The sequence below is a fragment of the Fusarium pseudograminearum genome, chromosome 1 (genome assembly GCF_000303195.2).
Source record: "Fusarium pseudograminearum CS3096 chromosome 1, whole genome shotgun sequence".
NCBI lineage: Eukaryota > Fungi > Ascomycota > Sordariomycetes > Hypocreales > Nectriaceae > Fusarium > Fusarium pseudograminearum.
In genome coordinates, this window is record NC_031951.1 from 9,354,074 (window position 1) to 9,373,629 (window position 19,556).

Here is a 19,556-nt window from a genome sequence, read left to right on the forward strand (position 1 = left end):
TGGTGGAGGATTAGATGGATAGGTAGGATAGGTAGGTAGACTAGATAGTTCAGGTGGTCCAGGTACAGGTAGAAAATGGTCGGTCAGTAGTAAACAAACAAGCATCACAGCACAGCAGTCACTCTCTTATCAAAGGCACTACCAACATGCTGGCCTCACCTTGAACCGGTAGGCGGGTTCTTTATGCGCAATCCATATTGAGTTTCTTCGATGCCCGGTCTAATTAACCGTAGTCATGCGTCGATTCAAGTACTTGGATGTGCATTTTTGTATTATTAGCAAATGGTATTATCTCTGTTCCATTGTTTTTATTTACTAATCTTTGCTACATCAGTCGTAGAATTGGAAGTCTTTCCCTATTTCGGTGTAGGCTCCCAACTTGAAGACGGGCATGCACGTGATCCTAGTCAAGTCTTGGGCTGGTTAGATCTAACTAAATCGTCGAAGCCGCAAGTTAAGTCTTATTAATCGTAGTTTTGTATATATATCACCAACCGTTGCTTTCTTTTGGCTTTTACTACTAACCCAAGCAAGTAGTCAAGTCTGTTCATTGGGTACCATGGAGACGCGCACTGATGTCTTAGTAGCACATAGTGCCTGTCTGTAAGCGTCTCAGATCAAGATCACAGTCTCATTCATTGCTTGTCATATGCAATCGTGCAGCCAGCATCTGCAGTAGATATGTAGGGAAGAATAACACAACTGATATTTTCTTCCATCATGATGGATTGTGAGAATAGGTCTGTCTGTCTCCCGTACCTGCAGCTATTTTTGACAGTACCTGGACAGGGCAGTCGCGTGCTGCTATTTTATCCAACCAATGAACCACGTGCCTGCTCAAACAGGATCAAGCTTGCAGAAACAGACTGAGGAGTGGGGCTGTCGCATCTGCTCCTCGCTACCATGTCGTACATAACAGACGGCTTCACTTCAACCTTTTTCTCAACCGTCAATATTTTCTTGCCAAGTTAAAATTCTAATCACCAATCGCTTGCATCGGCATCATCAATTGATCAATCGGTTCGGGCCACAAGAGAAGCACAGCTATACATATATTCAGCAGCACTACACTTGGTTCTTTAACACCACCCACTCGCTTGCTACTGTAGCTACCCGCCATTATCAACAACCGACTTCACCATGTCTTCTCAGCCTCTTCTCCAGACCACCCCCGGTACGTCGTCCAAAGCATCATCATCTACTTGCGTATTCTAACCTCTTCTCTAGGCAAGCGCATCGCCCTGCCAACTCGCGTCGAGCCCAAGGTCTTCTTCGCCAACGAACGAACGTTCTTATCATGGCTCAACTTCACCGTTATCCTTGGTGCCCTTGCCATTGGTATGCTCAACTTCGGCGACAGAGTCGCATTCATTTCGGCGTTCTTATTCACCGGCGTTGCTATGTGTACCATGGTATATGCACTTGTGACCTACCATTGGCGAGCCCAGTCTATACGTATGAAGGGACAGGCTGGTTTCGATGACCGTTTCGGTCCTACAGTTCTGGCCATCATCCTTCTCTTGGCTGTCGTTGTCAACTTCGTCCTCCGAATCACCGACAAGTCCAAGAACCACTCCAACTAGACTCGATCAGAGTGATAACATCAAAAGCCGCAACGCGGCAATCAGGCGGGATATGAAACGGTGGACGAATGGGGCGGGTGAAGCGTATGAGATGAAACAAGCGGATGCATATCAAGTTACATTGGGCTGTTGGCGTTTGAGCCGGGTCTTCTTATATTTTCCTTGTGCAGTGTTATAAGTTCTAATAAACACATGTGAAGCAGAGAGTACTTTGTTCCCTGCGCCGGGTATCTCGAATGATGTGCTACATGATTTTCTGTAACCATGAATAATTGTTGTTGTGGACGTCGAACGGTCCATAATCCCCCCATAGAAGTATCAGATATTGATTCCAGATGCATATTCGAGACCTCGGTCAAGTGTGTTTTGCTGTTCCTGATTGGACTGTGACGCCTTTCTTTAACTTCAATTCCGGTATAGGGACGATCGAGAGGAAAACCCTCATTGACTTAATGATTCTTTGGGAAGGACGAGGCAGCACGGCGTCTTCGAATCGGCTGTGCATGACTTCGAAATCCTCGCTGCCGGAATCATCGCCTCCCTCGTCCATTGTACCCTTTTCGAGTATTGTCTCCTCAACAATGTCCTTCCGCCTCGGCTTCTCTGGCTGATCGAAAAGTTGGTTGTACTGATAGTATTGCTTCCCTTCCTCGCTCAAAACTTGTTTGCATTTTTCCACCACGGTAATGAGTTTGCAAACATCGGCTGTGCGCGCATACAACAAAGCTATTTGCGGACGGTCGCCTTGTGCTAGCAAGTGATTGGCGACATGCGTAACACGCTTTTTGATCTGCGTCGATGATATGACCGAAGCAGGAAGCACATCGTACTTGGGCTTTAGCTCAGCGATGATAGATTCGTGGGGAGCTCCAAGTGCGAAGGTCTGGATCTGAACATCGTCGCTTCGAGTTCGTTTTGTTGGTTGTGCGTTTTCTGAGCGGTTCGTATCTGGCCTTCTCTTCCCAGAGCCCTGGGTCAAATTTGCGTTGGACATTGTTGCGCATCAAGGTTGAAAGATCGAGGTTGATGAGCTGGGCGAAAAAGTTGTGGTCCAGGTTGAGTTTGGCGGGGTACAAGCATGCAGGTACTTTGTTTAAGCGCTGGGAGGCGCTAATTGTTGAACAGCATATCATTCCCAAGGCTCCTTACCGTTGTAAATCATGACAAAAGATAGGAACGTGATACATTGAAGTATAAACTCCATTCTGCCATTTGGTTTGTTGCTTTTGTACTAAAATTGTAGATCGGAGTACCGAAGCCTCCATACTCGCTCACTACTAAGTTCTTTAATTATGAAGAAAATGGAGAGATTGAAAATAATTGCGGTACTACAAATATATAGTTCTTTCAAGAAACGTTGTCAAGGTATACAACTGTTTATGTATAATCATTTGTTGAAATCGACAGATATGGATACACAAGCTGACTACATAGGTAGGTGGAATAAGGCATTGCCGTGCGAATAGGTACTGAGCCGCATGCTAATCCACATGGACGACGAGATACCATGTGGTTTTATTTCCTAAGATTCGTACCTGGTAAATGTGGCTGAAGGACTTGTGCCACGGATAGAGTTGGATTCCTGAGGATCCAAAAACAGCTGTTGGTTGAGTTTGAACTCTCTTCAGCTTTGTTTTCTAGGCACCTTAAGGTCGTGATCGGCGAGAATTGTGAAAAATGAATTAACGTAAAATAGATATATTTAACTAGCTAATATACCTAAAAAGCTATATTAGCCTCTATATAACTTAAATAGCTTATTGCCTTTTTTATCTAATAATAATAAATATAATATAATATAGAAGACTTACCTTTATATACTCTATAGGCTAATTATAACCTTATTATATTAAGATATTTATATAATTAAATTAGTAATTAAGATATTATAACTTAAAGTTACCTTTAATATATCTTTAATCTAGTTATAAAGCTAATCCTTAAGCTTAATCTTATTAATTATAATAATACCTCTATTTATAAGACTAATTAAAATCTTTATATTTTCTATTAAAGTTAAAGAAGGAAGCCTTATAAGGAAAATAATATATTTATATTAGTCTTTAGAGGCTATTATAATATTCTTTAAATATCTTATTAAAGCCTATATTAAGGGACTATTTAAATTAATAAAGTTAGCCTTTTTAAAATTTATAATAAAGTTAATTTTATTAAAGCTATAAGCCTAATAGCCTTATTAGCCTTATAATATAAAAAAACTATTATAATATTATAAGAATCTTTAAGTAAAGTATTAGATATTTTTTATAATTACTATAAAAAGTAATATATATTATAGCCTAAATAATAAAAAAGTTAAAATATTTAATAAGTAATAATTAGCTTATAATTAGTTATTTAAGGTATTAAGCTAATAATTAAAATTTAATAGGCTTTTATAACCTTATTTATATATTACTATTTTTAATAATAATAAAGCTATAGGTATAAGTATATATAAGGCTAATAATTTAATTAAGCTTAAAAATATTAATTTAAATTAAAAAAATAATAAATTTAAATTATTTATAAATAAAAATAATAAAGAACTATTATTATAGCTATTATTATAGCTTATATTATTATTAATAGTATTAATATTAATAAATACTCTTATAATATTTATAAATTTATAAAAATAATATATTATTATTTTATATTTTAATAAAAGCTCTTATTAATAAGTTTACTACTTAAATATATTTACTTTAAAGATTACTAAAGTAAAGACTATTATAGGATTATTAGGCCTATTTATATAGTTAATTACTAATTATACCTCTATAATATAATAAGTCTTATAATAATAAACCTATAAAGTTAATATAAATAATATAAAAGAGGTAATTTTTAATAGAAAGGCAATTTTTAGACTTTTTAAGCTCTAATTAGTAAAATTTATATAAAAGCTAATTATACTTATAGCTACTATAATATAAAATAACTATAAAGAGGATATAGATATAAAGAAAGTATTATTAAAAGAGTAATTAAATAAAGAAATTAACCTTATCTATAATATTAATAAAGGAAATAAGATATTAACTAGTAAAGAAAAAAGCTAATAAAGGAAATTAATTTTAAAGAAAGTAAAGTAATTATAATTAAAGCCTTTTATTTATATTAAAATACTATTAAATATTATTTTATTTTAAATATTATAAGTTATAAAAAGTAATACCTTAATATTAATTTAAATAGAAAATATATTACCTTTAGTAATATAACTATTAAAAAAATAAAAAAATAAATAATTTTTATAATAATTTAACCTTAAATATACTAAATATCACTTTATTTTTCTTTTTTATTACTATTTTATAGGTTTTATTAAGGTATCTATTAATAAGGCTATAATAAGGTTAATAAGGCTAATAACTGATTTTCTATTTTTAATTACCTTAATAATAGAAATTAATATAATTACTATAATCTTAGCTTTTTTTAAGGCTTAAAAATATAAGCTAAATAGCCTTATTATAATTAAATTACTAATTTTTATATTAATTAGCCTAGCCTTTATATAATATATATATAATATAACCCTTCTACAGTTAAATCTACCGTTAAATTACTGATTGTCACACGGCATCATTCAATATCACTCGGCATCGGCACATGACTTGCTATATGACTAACCTAACACCAGGTATAAGCAAGCTTTCGCTTTAGCTTTAAGCTTCCTACTAACCTTAATATCATTTCGAATTAACTAGCTACCTCTAACTACAGTATCTTACAGCCTAGCGCAGCTAAAGGGCCTACTAATCAATATTTACTAAACCTAGGAATACCTAAACTCCCTAGCATTAACTACAAATATCTTAAGGTATATTACCTACTTAATATACTCTTTTCCTTATATTACTTCAAGGAATATATCTTCTTCCCTTAAATATTAGATCCCTTAATTAAGCTTTAAATATAGCGTATTTAGCTGCTATTCCTTACCTATAACCTAACTGACCTTATTAACCCGACTAAGATATAGGCAGTATAAGACCTTATAACTAAACTAGGCTAGTGTAATATTAACCTTATTACTATACCTTTAACCTTACTAATAATTATATAGCTTATACTAATTATAGGTTAATTAGCATAACTCCTTAGCGATAGCTTAATTATCTGCTAGCCTCTTAATAAAATATATTATATTATTAAAGCAGAAGCTATATTTATATATATTAGCCTTAAGGCTAGTATTATTAAGGTTAAGATTTAATTAATAAGGTATTTTTTTAGGGCTATTTCTAGTTAGCTTACTTCTTTATAAGCGCTTAAGGGGGTGACTTATATACTTACAGCATTTCGATTATTCTTTTAATGATTTTTCTATTCTTATTATTTTATATTAAGAAAGGAAAGATATTTCAAAATAACTTTAGAGCTTAAATACTAATATTAAGGTTTCGCTTTATTAAGTCCTATAGCTTATTAACCTACCTACTGTTTTTTATATACTATTATAATATTTTTTTTTTTTTACTATTAAACTTATATCTCTTAATGGATTAAATGAGTAATTTATTTATAATATAACCCTTTAACTTATATCTTTAATACTAAAATCTTCTATAGCTTTCCTATTTATATAAATATCCTTATTATTAGTATTTTTATTATTATTATATTTCTCCTCTATATATCTATAGTATTAATCCTAATTTAAATTAGTAATATAACTATAAAGATTTTATAGAGCCCTTTTTAGAATTATCTTATTAATAGCCTCTCTTTATATAATAAGATAATCTTTATTTTTATTAGTATTTTTTTACTTTTAAATAAAATTCTAAAGCTTATAATAGGTATATATAATCTTTATTTAATAGATAAACTAATATTTTATAGAGTTACTTTAAAGTATTATAAATTTTCACTTTATATAGCTAAAAACCTATTTAATAATAATTTAAAGTTAAATATATTAAAAGTTATATAGCTCTTTTTTTATTAATAGCCTCCTTAATATACCTCTTTAGTTATTAAGATAATATATCTAATTAATATATAATATAAAAATACCCTTTTATATATTAAAGCCTATATTACTAAAGTAATATTATCCTTTTAATATTAAAAATTTACCTATTAATATAATCCTTATTAACTAGGTATTATATAAGCTTCTTTTATTATTAATAAGGATATATATAAATATACTATTAAATTATATAGTAATAAGTATATTCTATATAATTATACCCTTATAATTTTAAAAATACTATTACTCTTTAAGTAAAATCTTAATATATATATATATACTATTAAATATATTAATATACCTATTAAATATTAATACCTTTTTATCTAATAAGACTTTTAATAATATATAATTATTACTTAATAGTATAATAAAAATAATAAATAATAATATTAAAAGATTAATAATATTTTATATTACCTTTAAAATAATTCTTTATAAGATATAAAAGAAATATATTATAACTTATTAGCTAACTAATTAATTAAAGATATATAAAATAATTATAACTTTCTATTTTAATAATTAATATTATATTAATAGTAATATTATATTCTCTTATAGCTATTTATATAAGCTTTTAAAGGTATATTTATTTAATTAAAATAACTTATAAAATCTTAAGTTTAATCCCTTTAAGAGAGTTATTATATATATTTATATATTAAATAACCCTTTTAAGTTAATAATTTACTAATTTAAATAAAATCTTTATATATAATAATAATCTTTATATTAATAACTTAAAAAGATAGCTTTTTTAATAATAAAAGCTATAATAATAAATATTATATTTTATATTATAATATTATTAAAGCTAATAACTTAAAAAGATATAATATCTTTAAAATATATTAAAAATAGCTAATTTTCCTATATAAATTAAATAAAGATATAATAAGGATCTTATTAAAAGATCCTTATATTATAATATTAATACTTTAAATTTAAAGTATTAATAAAATAGTAAAATTTATACCTTAAGTAGCCTAATTAAGGAAAAGTTATTAAAATACTATAATAGAAAGGGTATAACTAAAGAAGATATATATTAATAGCTTATATAACTTATTTACTTTTAATAAAATAGGATTAGGCATTAAAATTAGTTAAATTCGTTCTAGTAATAGTATGCTAATCCTCTATTATATCTTTTTCGTTAAAATAACGACTTGCCGATCACGACCTAAATGTTATTCAGGTCCGTGGCTATCTGTGCAAGGTAACACAGCCCTCCCTCCCTCCCTCTTGTCAGCGACGCACTGTCTCTAGCAAACACGGGGCTCGGAAGAGAGAGTATGGTTTTGTGCCATGACATGGGCGTGGCCTGTTGAAACAAGCAAAAAGTAAAACAAAGCAGAGCGAAACAAAGCAGAGCACAGCGCAGCAGAGCGATGCAGAGCTAAGCCACGTTGACAGTGAATACGGGCTCTCGCGGAACCATGAGCCGTGAGCACCAATCGTTGGGCTGACATCCCATTCCCAAGAGACTATTGCATGCTGCAGGGCTCCAAAAGAATGGATCGTCGTCCCCGCGTTTGTAGTTGAACAATCCAGTCTATTCGTTGGGAACGGTCAAAAAGGTCAAGGTCTAGAGCCTCTTGCTGGCTTTTGCGCCTGCCAAGTGATGGACCGCTAGAACCGGAGACCATGGAAACAGGGACTTTGGTGACCGTATTGCCTTCAATTTAGGCGCGGCATTCAGCATCTCATTTGCCGCAACATCCATCCCCTGTCAAGCTTGTTTCTCGGTCTAGTTTGGTTGTTGAATAATCGCCGTGCAAAATGATCCTAGTCAACGCCGCCAAACCAGTGATGACGCTTCAGGCTTGGCGATTGGAAGCTTCAGCGCCTCCCGCTATATATAGAGCCCACGCCTGTCAGCCTTCCTCCCTCCCGTCCTGCTTTGTTACTGTCACTCTAACTGCAGCTTTTCACCTCGGTCTACCTAAATTACTGATTCACTTTTGAGCCAGTCTCAGCACCTTAATTAATTTGCCAGACCCTAGTGGTTCGCTCGTTCTTCTTAAATATTGCAACTAGGTACCTCTAGTTGCACCACCTGCTCGCTTACAGCTACATACAACACATACCTACTCTTTTTTATCATAAACTCACTCAAAATGCGCGCTCAAGCTCTCGCAGCAGTTCTTCTCTCGGCCTGTGCCGGCCAGACTGTTGCTCAGGATGCTCCTCGAGTCAACGACAACCCTCCTGGCGTTGGATTCAAGGCCACTCTACCCAAGGAGCCCTTCTTCAAGGATGCTGCCATCGATGGAAATGTCAAGGGCTACATCCACGCCCAGGCTACCGACTCTGGTCAGGGTGTGAAGTTTATGGTCAAGTTCAGCAACCTCCCCAAGGAGGGTGGACCTTTCAGTAAGTCCAGCCGAAGTATTTCGATATAGTATATACATTCTAACCTTGAAAAAGCCTACCACATTCACGTTGATCCTGTCCCTGACAACGGCAACTGTACTGCGACTCTCGCTCATCTCGACCCATTTGCGCGCGGCGAGGATCCTCCCTGTGATGCCGAGAAGCCTGAATCTTGCCAGGTCGGAGACAACAGTGGCAAGCATGGAAAGATCACAAGCGACCCCTTCGAGACCGAGTACATCGACTATTACGCTTCCACCAAGGAGGGTATCGGTGCCTTCTTTGGCAACCGCTCCTTCGTCCTTCACTATGCCAACAAGACTCGCATCACATGCGCCAACTTTGTCTCTCAGATCAAACCTCCTGCCACCAATGAGTCTTACTCCGCCCCGGGATATCTGCCTACTCCCACCGAGACTGTCACGTTGACACCCACTCCCAGCTCTAAAGTACCGGCCTCTACTGCGACTTCTGGCGTGACTTCTGCTCCCACTTCTACTGCGATCGACGTCGTTGGCCCCAACGCAGGCTCTTCTATGGCTGTGCCAATCAACCTGGCTCTGGCCGGTGTCTTTGCGCTCGCTTTCGCTCTGTAATTGAAGCCAGCGGTGGAAGTGGGTCCGTGACCAAGGCGTGATGTTTTTCGATTCGTTTACTGTACATTTATTTCCGTTCTAGTATCAGGGCATGTTACTGTTCATATTTCTTACCTGACAATGCCTACTAGTACTAGCTGCAGGGGTGTTTTAGGGCCGCGGACAGACAAAGAAAATAAAATGAATACTTTCCGATTACGATGGTTGTCAAGGGTGTGGCGTTTTGTGTAGTGAATATGCAAGTCGGCTGTTAGGGTCAACGGTTCGAGGCTTGGAGCGTTGAAGCTGCCAGGCACAGCGAGCAAATGATTCGTAGACCAAAGTGTAAAAAGACGATGATAAACCGTTGCAGCAAGATGCTTGATATAGTAGGATGCTTGCAATATATTATAGTTCTTATGCTGCTCATGGATGTCAGTCAAGTTAAACTTGATCTACACTTAGCAGGATCCATAGTTGATCATTGGTCTTACTTATTATTTAGCTTTCTGTCATGTCAGATGTCGTGTTTCCTCGCCAGTAAAATTGGCTCATTCAGAGTGCCTACAGGGCCATGGGGGATCGACAAGTAATTTTATATGATTCATCAATGATACCCCACAGAGAGTGCAAGGGTTGCTGAGTTTTGGTTGCAAGGGCCTGGTCAATATTTGGTATAAATTGTGTATCGTATCTACTGTTGTATAATTAGAAGCTAAAAATGACCGTTCCAGTTCATCGGAACTCTGGGTTCCGCATTCTGCTGTATCCAGTCTCAATACATGATGTGATCTTACAGATGCTGAGAGACATCTATGGCACGCCAATGTTCTCTGCTTCCTATTTAATATGATGCCACCCAACTGCTGCCCCCTTTTTAGATACAGCCCCCAATGAAATCATCATTACAGCACTGCTTACATCCTGTCTCCAAAATCTCCTCGAATCAACAGTCTGAGGCCCGGGCCTAGCGTAATGCAGCAAGCACTAGGGCTGACAGTCAAGGGATCAATAACTTTTAGTCCGAGTCTATGTCTCAGCTGGAGGAACCTGAACCTGGCATTTCTTGTTCTCAGCCGCCTGGGCACTGTCAGACTGCAAGTCCCCCCATGGAGCTTGTAGCATCGCCTCACTTGGAGGATTGACGATTGGCTACATCTCCTCAGAGTTCGTCTGCAAGTAGTCGGTTATGAATTCCAGTTAAAGAGAATAAAAATCGAGCAGTGCCCTTGACATGTGTGTGGCGGGCTAGTTATAGTCAGTCAAGTTGAGCTGAAGAGTTGATCTGACAGAGGCTGCCGTATGATAACGTTGGTTGGATACTCGGTCCAAGCAAGCCAATTGTTGTCCGTCCCGAAAAGGATCTGAGAAGTCAATTTCCTGATTCCAGTCAGAACACATGAACAATCCACATTTGTCATCTGTCTCTTGTCTCAATCACCTCCAGTGGATCGTTTGTATCTCAAAGCTGTCTCAGCTCCTCTAACATCAGAGACGTGTCCATCGCCTCGTCCTCTATTGCTTCTAGTTCTAACATGGCTTTCTTCTCAACAATGGTATGTCATATTTGCAACTCGCGCATATGGGTCTGTGTCTTTATACTTTGACTATTATTCCACTCTATAATAACAGCCAGTTATGCCACTCCCAACCCGTAACTTGTCCGATATGTCTCCGAGTTTATTATCCGTTCTTGTACTGACGCCGAGTCCAGACGAACACAGATACTACTATAGAAACTCTTTCAGGATTACATACAGCTCGAAAGGGTATGGAGTATAGCCAGTCGGTCGAAGACTTTCGAGATGACGAATATCCTAATATGGCCCAAGGTGTGTCGAATTTCACCTGCCCTCACCCTTCGGCTCTACTAATGCCGGCTCTTACAGGGGCTTATCTTGATCACGGAGGAGCCACCATATATGCGAGGTCTCTTATAACCGGCTTCTCGCGGGCGATGATAGGCAACCTTTGGGGTAACCCGCACTCTGAAAACCTACCGGCAAAACTGTCCGGCGAGATGGTGGACAGCATTCGCGCAAAGACACTCGATTTTATAGGCGCCGACCCAGAACACTTTGATCTTGTGTTTGTTGCCAACGCTACAGCAGCTATAAAGCTTGTTGCTGACGCATTTCGCGACCTGGGAGAAAAGACGCCGACCAAAGGCTTCTGGTACGGATGTCATAGTGAAGCGCACACGAGCCTCATTGGGATTCGGGCACTCGCAGCAGGAGAATATCATTGCTTTGACGATGATGAGAGTGTTGAGGACTGGATCTCTCGACCTTTTAGTTGTCAGACCCAAAAAGGAAAACCACCGAGCCTGGGCTTATTCGCATATCCGGGTCAGTCGAATCTTAGTGGACGACGCTTACCCAAGAGTTGGCCGAGGAGGATTCGTAAACACCCTCAACTCCGAAATACCTATACCCTTTTTGACGCAGCGGCTTTGGCCATGACGAGTTCCTTGAGTTCCTTATTCGAAGACCCTTCAGGTGCGCCTGATTTTACTTGTCTCTCCTTTTACAAGATTTTTGGGTTTCCTGACTTGGGAGCTCTGGTTGTGAGACGAGCTTCTGGGCATGTATTGTGTCTGCGAAGGTATTTTGGTGGGGGGACGGTGGCCCAGTTGTCGCCATTGCAGGATACTCGTGTTATGAAGAAGGTGCCTGGTCTTGGGAACAAGTACATGTCGTGGGATATCCACGAAGGGCTCGAGGATGGTACACTACCGTTTCACAGTATACTGGCGCTTGGTATTGCGATTGATACACATCTCAGGCTGTATGGCTCCATGGTAAGCTACATCATGACCTCATAAAGGAGTTAAATTAACACTCACAGGATATCATATCTCGTCACTGTTGCTACCTCTCTCGTTCGTTATACGAAAGACTAGCGGATCTCAAGCATCGAAATGGGCTGCCAGTAATCGAACTATACGCCGATGACCCTGCCAGGTACGGCGATCCTTCAGCACAAGGGCCGACTTTTGCTTTCAACGTCATGACGGAGGATGGTTCATACGTGCCTTGGACTGAGGTGGAAAGGCTTGCCAATAAAGCTGGAGTATATATCCGAGCAGGAGGTGAGTGTATCGTGTTGGTATGAATTACGGCTACTGACTGACACCTAGGCGTTTGCTGTCCTGGCGGAGTGGCGCAAGCCTTGAAATATGAAGAATGGGAATGGGATCGCATCTTTTCAAGTGGTCATGCCTGTGGTTCAACAGAAATGGCAGTCGTACACAACAAGCCTACTGGGTATGTTTGTTCAGATCTGATAGTTCAGCGACAATTACTGACGAAAACAGTATCGTTCGTGCAAGTTTGGGTGCCATGACTACCAAACGGGATATAGAGGCGTTTGTCTCATTTCTACAAAACCAGTTCATTTTCAAAAGCACAGTCATGCCATTATTGATGGGGTCATCGAACGAGTTACCTTTACGAGAGGCCTTTCTCTATTCGATGCGCAATGTATCTGACATGGAGCATATAGTGAGCTAGAGGGAGTGCTCACTAAGGCAGTGTCAGCTTTCTAGCCAGATTGAACATCGGTACTAATGTATGGAATATTGAAAAGACATTCAGGCTGAGATATGTTTAGCCCCTACAGTCTGTACGAATCGGGAACAATTGAGAGATCTTGCATATGCTTGGTCATGACTTATACATGGATCATGCTCAATATCCATGTCAAATGTCACTCTACCACGCAAGCAATAATGCTTCGCTGTCAAGTTATTCATTTGCTTGACGTAAAACCTCGTGGCTGGTTTTTGTTAAAGATATTAATTTAAAAGAATTGAATTCAAGTTTGAAACACAAGTTGAGCTTTCTTTGTATTATTCTTGGTTGCCGCTAGTAGGCACCTTCTTACAGGCTGTTAACATCGTACCTTCACGTGATTTCATCATAGCAACAACTTCACTGAAAGAAACAGCGACAATTCACAAACCCGAGCAAACACAAATTCAGTGTAGACCGAGATATTGTCTTGTTTACGTATTTCTAGTCTCATTATTCACGTTATTCTATATCGTTTGTAACATAAATAAGCGAGACTAGTATTTCAACTTTTTTCTTCTCTTTATTTTTTTCTCGCCATCTCATCTCGTCCCTCATGAAATCATCGCGATCAGATTCTCTACCTATACCCCACGTCGCCAATTCCAGCCCACACCCTTGAGCGTATCTACGTATGCGACCTGCGCGCTGCCATTGCACGTGCATGCATACATATGATCTGTTCTTGCTTGTAGCACCTATGCTGCCAACCCAATCGTGAAAATGGCAAAGAAAAAGAGCAAGCAAGCTGCTGCTCCTGCTGGTGGTGAGGGGCAGAATGCGACCCTTGACGAAGCTTCGCAAACGCAAACACAAACACAATCTTCCACCACTGCGACCACAAATTCAAGTACAAATGGAGGTCAGAAGAAGAAGCCAAAGGCGTCCAAGGAATTGCCCTCGACAGCTTCTTCGCAGACACTTAACATTTGTCGGAACAAGTAGGTCCTAATCTTTGCGCTGCCGGATCTGCTCAATAAGCTGCCCTTTGCGATTTGTTGGGTGAACGACAGACATATTGACGCTCAACCTTACTAGGCATTGGCGGTACATATCCTCCTACCATGGGCCTTGGCTGCAGATGCCTATCGAGATCCTCGAAACAATCGCAAGCATCAACTACAACACCCCACGACCTCGTCCTATCGACCCGGCCGTACTATTCGACCTGCTCAAGATCCGCCGTCTCGTTGACGAAGCCACAAACCTCGCCGTGAGAGCTGCTAGTGACATTGCCTCGCCCGTTTTGACCAACTTACACGGCGGTCTGCCCGGCTCATCGCCCATGTCAATGATGGGCATGACAGGTCCAGGCCATGGGATGAAATTGAGCCACAAGCGCAAGTCGCAGATGAGAGAGCAGGCCAGTCAGAAGCTTAGCCGCGCGTACCATCTGGACGAAATAGCTTGCAGCGTTGCGACAATGCAGGGCGCATCAACAATAGAGGAAATTGGCGCCGTAGTCTTGCAACGCAACCCACAGGATCTCGATGCTAGATATGTGCATTTCTTTCATGAGAAGATCCCTTCCCGTCAAATGGCCGAGTCTACAAGCCTAGAGTCATTGACGGAGATCATAGCTGAGAGACCCAACGAGAGCGAGGCCCTGCGCACTCGTGCCATCGTCAGGACCTTCAAAGAAGATTACGAGGGTGCTGCTCATGATCTGACAACCGCCCTTGCGGTGTGTCGAATACATCAACAACCCCACAGGCCAAATGATGAAGCCAATTCAAAGCTGTCGCATACAGGTAAACGTTGGCGGCAGGAGGTTGTCCCGGCAGAGAAAGATCAGCCGACTAGCTTGGAAATCCAGCTATCCTTCCTACGTGCCACAACGTACCTGTCGTTAGCCTGTCAACACATTGAAGACGGCCTCTCTTCAGCTCAAGAAAAGAATGGTCATGCAGATACAGACAAACCAAACGGTAAACCAAGTGCAGAAACCAACGGCCAGGACTCTCAGGAGCAGGACGAAAACTCTCTTCGTAAACAGACCGAAGCGCGAAAGCTTGTCAAGAAATACGCAAAGTGGGCGCTCAGAGACTTGCTCGCCTTCTTATCGCACTTCGAGTACGCGCCCAATCTGCCAAACCTAATCGTCAAGGATTTCAATGACCGCGTGAACCTGTCCGCACAAGGCTCACGCAATCCTCGACCGTCTGAAGCAACATACCTCCTCGAACCACACACCACCTACACCCTCGCCGAGCTCTTCGCCGCTGTCCCTCCCTCAGACCTGCCCCCTTATCCTAATGAAGATGTCACAAATCCCGAGAAACAAACTTACTCGTCAGATAGCCCGAAAGTGTGCGAAGGGTCAACTTATCATCCCCTTATGACCGATGCTCTCCACTCGCTCCTCCTTTGTCACTGCCTCATCCAGACATCAGCCAAGGAGCTCCAGCGCCACACTTACATGGCGGCGCGACTGATCCGCTTAGCTGATGGGTACCCGATCTTCCAGGCATGCCGCTCTCCAGCTCGGTCTGACTGGTTAGAAGTCCTCCGCCGCGCTGACGACAGCTGGCTCCAACTTAGCGCATCATGGGACACTCTCTGTACGCCCGCGCCGCTCCCTTTCCACTACGACCCCCTCCAACACGGTGCCACAAGTGCGAACACGGGCGCCTCTCGTAAGGAGGCTGCTGCCGCCGCCGCATCTCTGATCAATGGTACCCCCAACACGGCGAAATCTGTGCCAAGCCCTGAGGACCAGCGCCGACAACGCATGCGCGAGCGCGATCAGCGAGTCCGCGTCGCTCTCAGCGACCAGAGAGTTTGCGATGAGGATACGTTCCGCGCAGCCATCGAAGCTCAGGAGAAGCGCGCAGAGCTGGAAGACCGTGCTGCCGCTGCCGCTGCCACCCCGCCCGATGGTACATCTAATGCCGACGGACGCCCGAGGCGATGGGTTGTTGACGACAGCGAATTCTACCCTGTTTGTACTGCGAGGGCTACCATGATTGCGCAGTGGGTTTGCGAAGCACCCGTTGTCACAAGCACCACAAGGCGCAAGAAGAAGACCAAGCGGCCCGAAGGCAAGACAGACACATTGGCTGACTCTGCGAAAAAGATGAATCTCAAAGACACTGCAGCGACAGTATCGTAACTAGACCATCTCTCCGTGATCTGGCGTTACTTGAGTAGCAATTTATTGGCCACGTAGTTAACTAATAGATTGGCCAGCTTCCCGGAATCTCTTATTATTACGAGAATGGGTTGTAACCTTATGATGAGTTTGGGAACTTGTGCTATAAGCATAATAGCAGGGCATATTATGATTGGGAGGGTTATATAGACAGTATACATCGCGACTAAGCAAAAACTAATTCTATAACCTATTGTTCTTATAAACGATATCTAATGCTACTGATACTCTCGAGAAACTCTTTCCATGCTTATCTACCTTATGATACTATTCAACCAGTGGCGCCATTGTATCCCAAGTCCTAAAGTCTTCAGTACCATCTGTTAGTCGGCACCGTCCCTCCATTCAGGAAAGCATCGATGTCGCCCATACCCTCCGTCTCCAGAACATTCATAAGTTCGAGTTGCTGAGATTGCGTGAGACTACCGTGGCGAGCAAAGCCGTAGTCGAATTGAGGAACCGCAGCATTTCCACCATTAACATTCTGCAGTCCGAGGCCAGAGTTTGACATGTCGCCGTAATTCCCAGGGTGAGCTAAAGAATCGTTGAAGAAGCTATTGCTCATGTTGCTGAATGTATACGGGTTGATGAACGGCGCAGGAGGCGAGAACCAATTGGTGGTATTGCTTAGTGCAGGCAGAGGCCGTTGTTGAGGAACAGAGTGGGGGTTTGGTGGTACAGCAAACATAGGACCTTGTTGAGATGGCTCGATCTTAATGGGTGGTGACATGCCGTTCTGCACAGGTACCATCCCAATCGGCGACGCATTTTGCATGATTGGCGTCGGATGGGTCGTTATAGTGTTTTGAGGCGACAATGTATTGCTAGGTGTTGGTGTCGCCATATTGCCAGTGGGGACGGAATCTGGAGGCGTCGGAAGCTGCTCGGAAAGATGATCTGGAGGCGAAGTCATATGCTGCTCGGGTGTTGTAGTGGCTGGCGGTGTCGGGTCGTCCATCATAGTTTCACCAGGTTGCATGAAGTCTGGGGGGAAATACGAGAATCTCCGACCTGTGGGTTCATTGCTAGCAGGGTTGAAAAAGATGGAGTTGGACCTGAAGCTAGGCTGAGGCGGAGGAAAGTTGGGGTCGAAAGCGTAGGCGTTCATGGCCTCCGGCGTTGAGTTGAAGATCTGGTTGAACTGGGGTGCGTTCTGATAAGAAGCTTGCTGAACATTGTTCTGGAAAGCTTCTGGGGAGTTGGGGTCTGCAAAGGATGGGGGCGTGTTGAAGAAGTTCGTTGTCTGCCCGGTCATGGGTCGTTCATCGTAGCCCTGCAAGCACGCTTTGGAGAAGATGGCGTAAAGTTGTGAGGCTGATGCAGATCCTGGCCATCGTTCTGCACAGCGTTCCAAAACATCCAAGGAAGTATTGATGAGGCTCTCAACCTCGCTTCGAGGATGGGCTTGTCGTACCTCGGGATATGAGACGGCCCATAGGAGTGTGTTGAGAGACATATTCACAGTCAAGAGGAAAACCCACGTGATATCTGCACCGCTATCCATCTGTTTGGAGTTCAACTGCATGATGTATGCTGAGCTCTCGAAACAAATTGCAGCGGCGCGAGGTGATGGCTTTGGCACTTGAGGAGAGGGCCTGTACATGAAAATCCTCATTTGGTGATACCGGCCAGTGAACCTGTTGCATGTTAGATATGGGCAATATGGCGTGAATGGGGGTCATACCAAGGCTTGCACCAGTCAGGCTTTGTGGGCGATGCATCCAGCCATTCCTTGTTCATGCTCTCAACTCTTGCGTACCATGGATGGCTGTCGTTCTTTGGCTCGTCCTTCTTCTTCTCATACAGCACTCTTCGAATTTCTGCTTGATACATTCTCATCTTGTAAAAGTGAATGGCAACAAGTTTGCGTTCGCTGGGTGGGCCGGGCTGGATGCCCTGGTCAGTAATATTCTCGTCATCGACAGATTCGAAGAATTCGACGTCCAATCGATCGTCCCCTGTCGCAAAGTTGTTGGGTCTTCCCATGCTATGCGCCAACCCGTATTCCATGGCGGCCACAGTCCAGATAATTCGTCGTCGCATATCGATTGTTTTGGGATCCGAGTTGTAGCCACTTGATATGGTCTTCTCACTGGCCAGGCCTTCCTGTTGGCATATCCTGGCCGCCAGACCAATTACGTAGTAAGTTGGCATCCTCGTGGGAGTGAGAAGCGAGTATTGCCCGAGGAGTACAAGGCACTGTAGCGTCTTGAGGTCTTTCTGGCGGACGACATCTTCCAGTAATTTCATCGCCGCCAAATAGTAACTGTCTGCTAGGCCAGCATATTGCGTGTCTAACTTTTGTAAGCTAATGGCTACAAGCATTCTGACGACAAAGAGTCGGTATGGGTCGTTGTCGCCATCGTAGACAGCGTCAAGATCCTGCAAAAGGTCTTTTTCGTGCAAAACAGGCCAGAAGACTTGAGCTGCGATCCGTTAGCATCAAACGGTAATTCTTAATTTATCTCTCGTTATCTTACCTTTTTGGTTAAATATTTCTAATAACTTGTCCGCCACAGCTCTTGTTGGCAGGCTTTCCGCTGGGTGCTCGCTGACCATTGGATAGCTCTTTCGCCTAGCCGCAGGTCCAGTCACCTGGATGGACTGCATGCGAGCCTGCCTGGTACGAACACTGGGAATAAGATCGGAGATGCGCTTTGAATCTGTGTATCGCTTCGCTTGCTCCATGACAAGACGAGTCATGGCAATTCCGCTACTGGGCCCCAGATACCGATGGGTTTCGTCACCGCCATTAAGGCGAACCAACCCGCCGGGTCGTACCATATCCTCGTTACTCTTGGGGTAGTCATTCTCATCGTCCGTGAACTGACTGAGCTCCGCTTCGAGCTGCCTAACTTTGTCCTGCAGCTTGATAACATACTGACGATTGATCTTGCGACCTTTGGCTGCATCTAAATATTCGCATGTAGACCCTGATCTTTCACACGGCAGACAACGGGGCAAGGTAGGATCGCATCGTGTTTTTCTCTGCGCAAAAGTTTGTCAGCATGGAAACTCAAATATTTAAGCCGGCGCAAGCGGGTGAGTAGGTACCTGTCGGCAACGGCAGCAGGCTGTTAAAGTGTGGGCAATGCGGTGGGCCGAACCGTCTCCATCTGAAGTTTCGTCGGCCTGCTGCATCGGTTTTCTAAATGTCTGCTGTTGCATTTGCGGTTGGTATTGAGCCATGTGATGCTGAGGATGGCCCATGAAAACAGGATTTTGGCGTGGTGCGACATGGCTGAAGCCTTGTCGAAAGATGTCTGCCGGATCCATTGGGCACGTTGGCGGAATCGCCTACAAGACGGT

General features: G+C 41.6%; 7 protein-coding genes across 7 annotated transcripts, besides 24 other annotated features; 4 read left to right on the top strand and 3 right to left on the bottom strand.

The window, feature by feature from the left end:
• Nucleotides 1–1,140: 1,140 nt before the first annotated feature.
• On the top strand, nucleotides 1,141–1,583 carry FPSE_03129 (uncharacterized protein; the record flags this gene model as incomplete). The annotated part of the gene is made up of 2 exons (XM_009256248.1): nucleotides 1,141–1,174; nucleotides 1,228–1,583. The coding sequence occupies 2 exons, from the start codon at nucleotides 1,141–1,143 to the stop codon at nucleotides 1,581–1,583; spliced, it is 390 nt and encodes a 129-aa protein (XP_009254523.1).
• Nucleotides 1,584–1,938: 355 nt separating this feature from the next.
• On the bottom strand, nucleotides 1,939–2,577 carry FPSE_03130 (uncharacterized protein; the record flags this gene model as incomplete). The annotated part of the gene is made up of 1 exon (XM_009256249.1): nucleotides 1,939–2,577. The coding sequence occupies one exon, from the start codon at nucleotides 2,575–2,577 to the stop codon at nucleotides 1,939–1,941; it is 639 nt and encodes a 212-aa protein (XP_009254524.1).
• Nucleotides 2,578–3,348: 771 nt separating this feature from the next.
• Nucleotides 3,349–3,384: a repeat region.
• A 29-nt stretch (nucleotides 3,385–3,413) lies between these two features.
• Nucleotides 3,414–3,475: a repeat region.
• Nucleotides 3,425–3,497: a repeat region.
• Nucleotides 3,498–3,724: 227 nt separating this feature from the next.
• Nucleotides 3,725–3,766: a repeat region.
• Nucleotides 3,767–3,786: 20 nt separating this feature from the next.
• Nucleotides 3,787–3,925: a repeat region.
• An 84-nt stretch (nucleotides 3,926–4,009) lies between these two features.
• Nucleotides 4,010–4,227: a repeat region.
• Nucleotides 4,132–4,241: a microsatellite.
• A 124-nt stretch (nucleotides 4,242–4,365) lies between these two features.
• Nucleotides 4,366–4,423: a repeat region.
• A 231-nt stretch (nucleotides 4,424–4,654) lies between these two features.
• Nucleotides 4,655–4,906: a repeat region.
• FPSE_03131 (uncharacterized protein) lies at nucleotides 4,707–5,893 on the bottom strand (the record flags this gene model as incomplete). Its single annotated transcript, XM_061988438.1, has 6 exons — nucleotides 4,707–4,714; nucleotides 4,797–4,810; nucleotides 5,324–5,344; nucleotides 5,551–5,563; nucleotides 5,633–5,643; nucleotides 5,889–5,893. The coding sequence occupies 6 exons, from the start codon at nucleotides 5,891–5,893 to the stop codon at nucleotides 4,707–4,709; spliced, it is 72 nt and encodes a 23-aa protein (XP_061844449.1).
• Nucleotides 5,058–5,093: a repeat region.
• Nucleotides 5,102–5,126: a repeat region.
• Nucleotides 5,723–5,748: a repeat region.
• Nucleotides 5,894–6,035: 142 nt separating the features above from the next.
• Nucleotides 6,036–6,086: a repeat region.
• A 101-nt stretch (nucleotides 6,087–6,187) lies between these two features.
• Nucleotides 6,188–6,215: a microsatellite.
• Nucleotides 6,216–6,320: 105 nt separating this feature from the next.
• Nucleotides 6,321–6,436: a repeat region.
• Nucleotides 6,437–6,484: 48 nt separating this feature from the next.
• Nucleotides 6,485–6,527: a repeat region.
• A 41-nt stretch (nucleotides 6,528–6,568) lies between these two features.
• Nucleotides 6,569–6,610: a repeat region.
• A 106-nt stretch (nucleotides 6,611–6,716) lies between these two features.
• Nucleotides 6,717–6,887: a repeat region.
• Nucleotides 6,888–6,897: 10 nt separating this feature from the next.
• Nucleotides 6,898–6,979: a microsatellite.
• A 12-nt stretch (nucleotides 6,980–6,991) lies between these two features.
• Nucleotides 6,992–7,125: a repeat region.
• Nucleotides 7,126–7,157: 32 nt separating this feature from the next.
• Nucleotides 7,158–7,201: a repeat region.
• Nucleotides 7,202–7,214: 13 nt separating this feature from the next.
• Nucleotides 7,215–7,471: a repeat region.
• Nucleotides 7,472–7,490: 19 nt separating this feature from the next.
• Nucleotides 7,491–7,548: a repeat region.
• Nucleotides 7,549–7,913: 365 nt separating this feature from the next.
• Nucleotides 7,914–7,978: a repeat region.
• A 715-nt stretch (nucleotides 7,979–8,693) lies between these two features.
• On the top strand, nucleotides 8,694–9,545 carry FPSE_03132 (uncharacterized protein; the record flags this gene model as incomplete). The annotated part of the gene is made up of 2 exons (XM_009256251.1): nucleotides 8,694–8,949; nucleotides 9,004–9,545. The coding sequence occupies 2 exons, from the start codon at nucleotides 8,694–8,696 to the stop codon at nucleotides 9,543–9,545; spliced, it is 798 nt and encodes a 265-aa protein (XP_009254526.1).
• A 1,514-nt stretch (nucleotides 9,546–11,059) lies between these two features.
• Nucleotides 11,060–13,169, top strand: FPSE_03133 (uncharacterized protein; the record flags this gene model as incomplete). The annotated part of the gene is made up of 8 exons (XM_009256252.1): nucleotides 11,060–11,080; nucleotides 11,157–11,178; nucleotides 11,273–11,356; nucleotides 11,414–12,324; nucleotides 12,372–12,615; nucleotides 12,664–12,790; nucleotides 12,841–13,027; nucleotides 13,146–13,169. 8 exons carry the CDS (start codon nucleotides 11,060–11,062, stop codon nucleotides 13,167–13,169), a joined length of 1,620 nt encoding a protein of 539 aa, XP_009254527.1.
• Nucleotides 13,170–13,819: 650 nt separating this feature from the next.
• Nucleotides 13,820–16,208, top strand: FPSE_03134 (uncharacterized protein; the record flags this gene model as incomplete). Its single annotated transcript, XM_009256253.1, has 2 exons — nucleotides 13,820–14,037; nucleotides 14,135–16,208. The coding sequence occupies 2 exons, from the start codon at nucleotides 13,820–13,822 to the stop codon at nucleotides 16,206–16,208; spliced, it is 2,292 nt and encodes a 763-aa protein (XP_009254528.1).
• Nucleotides 16,209–16,557: 349 nt separating this feature from the next.
• Nucleotides 16,558–19,523, bottom strand: FPSE_03135 (uncharacterized protein; the record flags this gene model as incomplete). The annotated part of the gene is made up of 4 exons (XM_009256254.1): nucleotides 16,558–17,884; nucleotides 17,932–18,673; nucleotides 18,728–19,235; nucleotides 19,302–19,523. 4 exons carry the CDS (start codon nucleotides 19,521–19,523, stop codon nucleotides 16,558–16,560), a joined length of 2,799 nt encoding a protein of 932 aa, XP_009254529.1.
• Nucleotides 19,524–19,556: the final 33 nt, after the last annotated feature.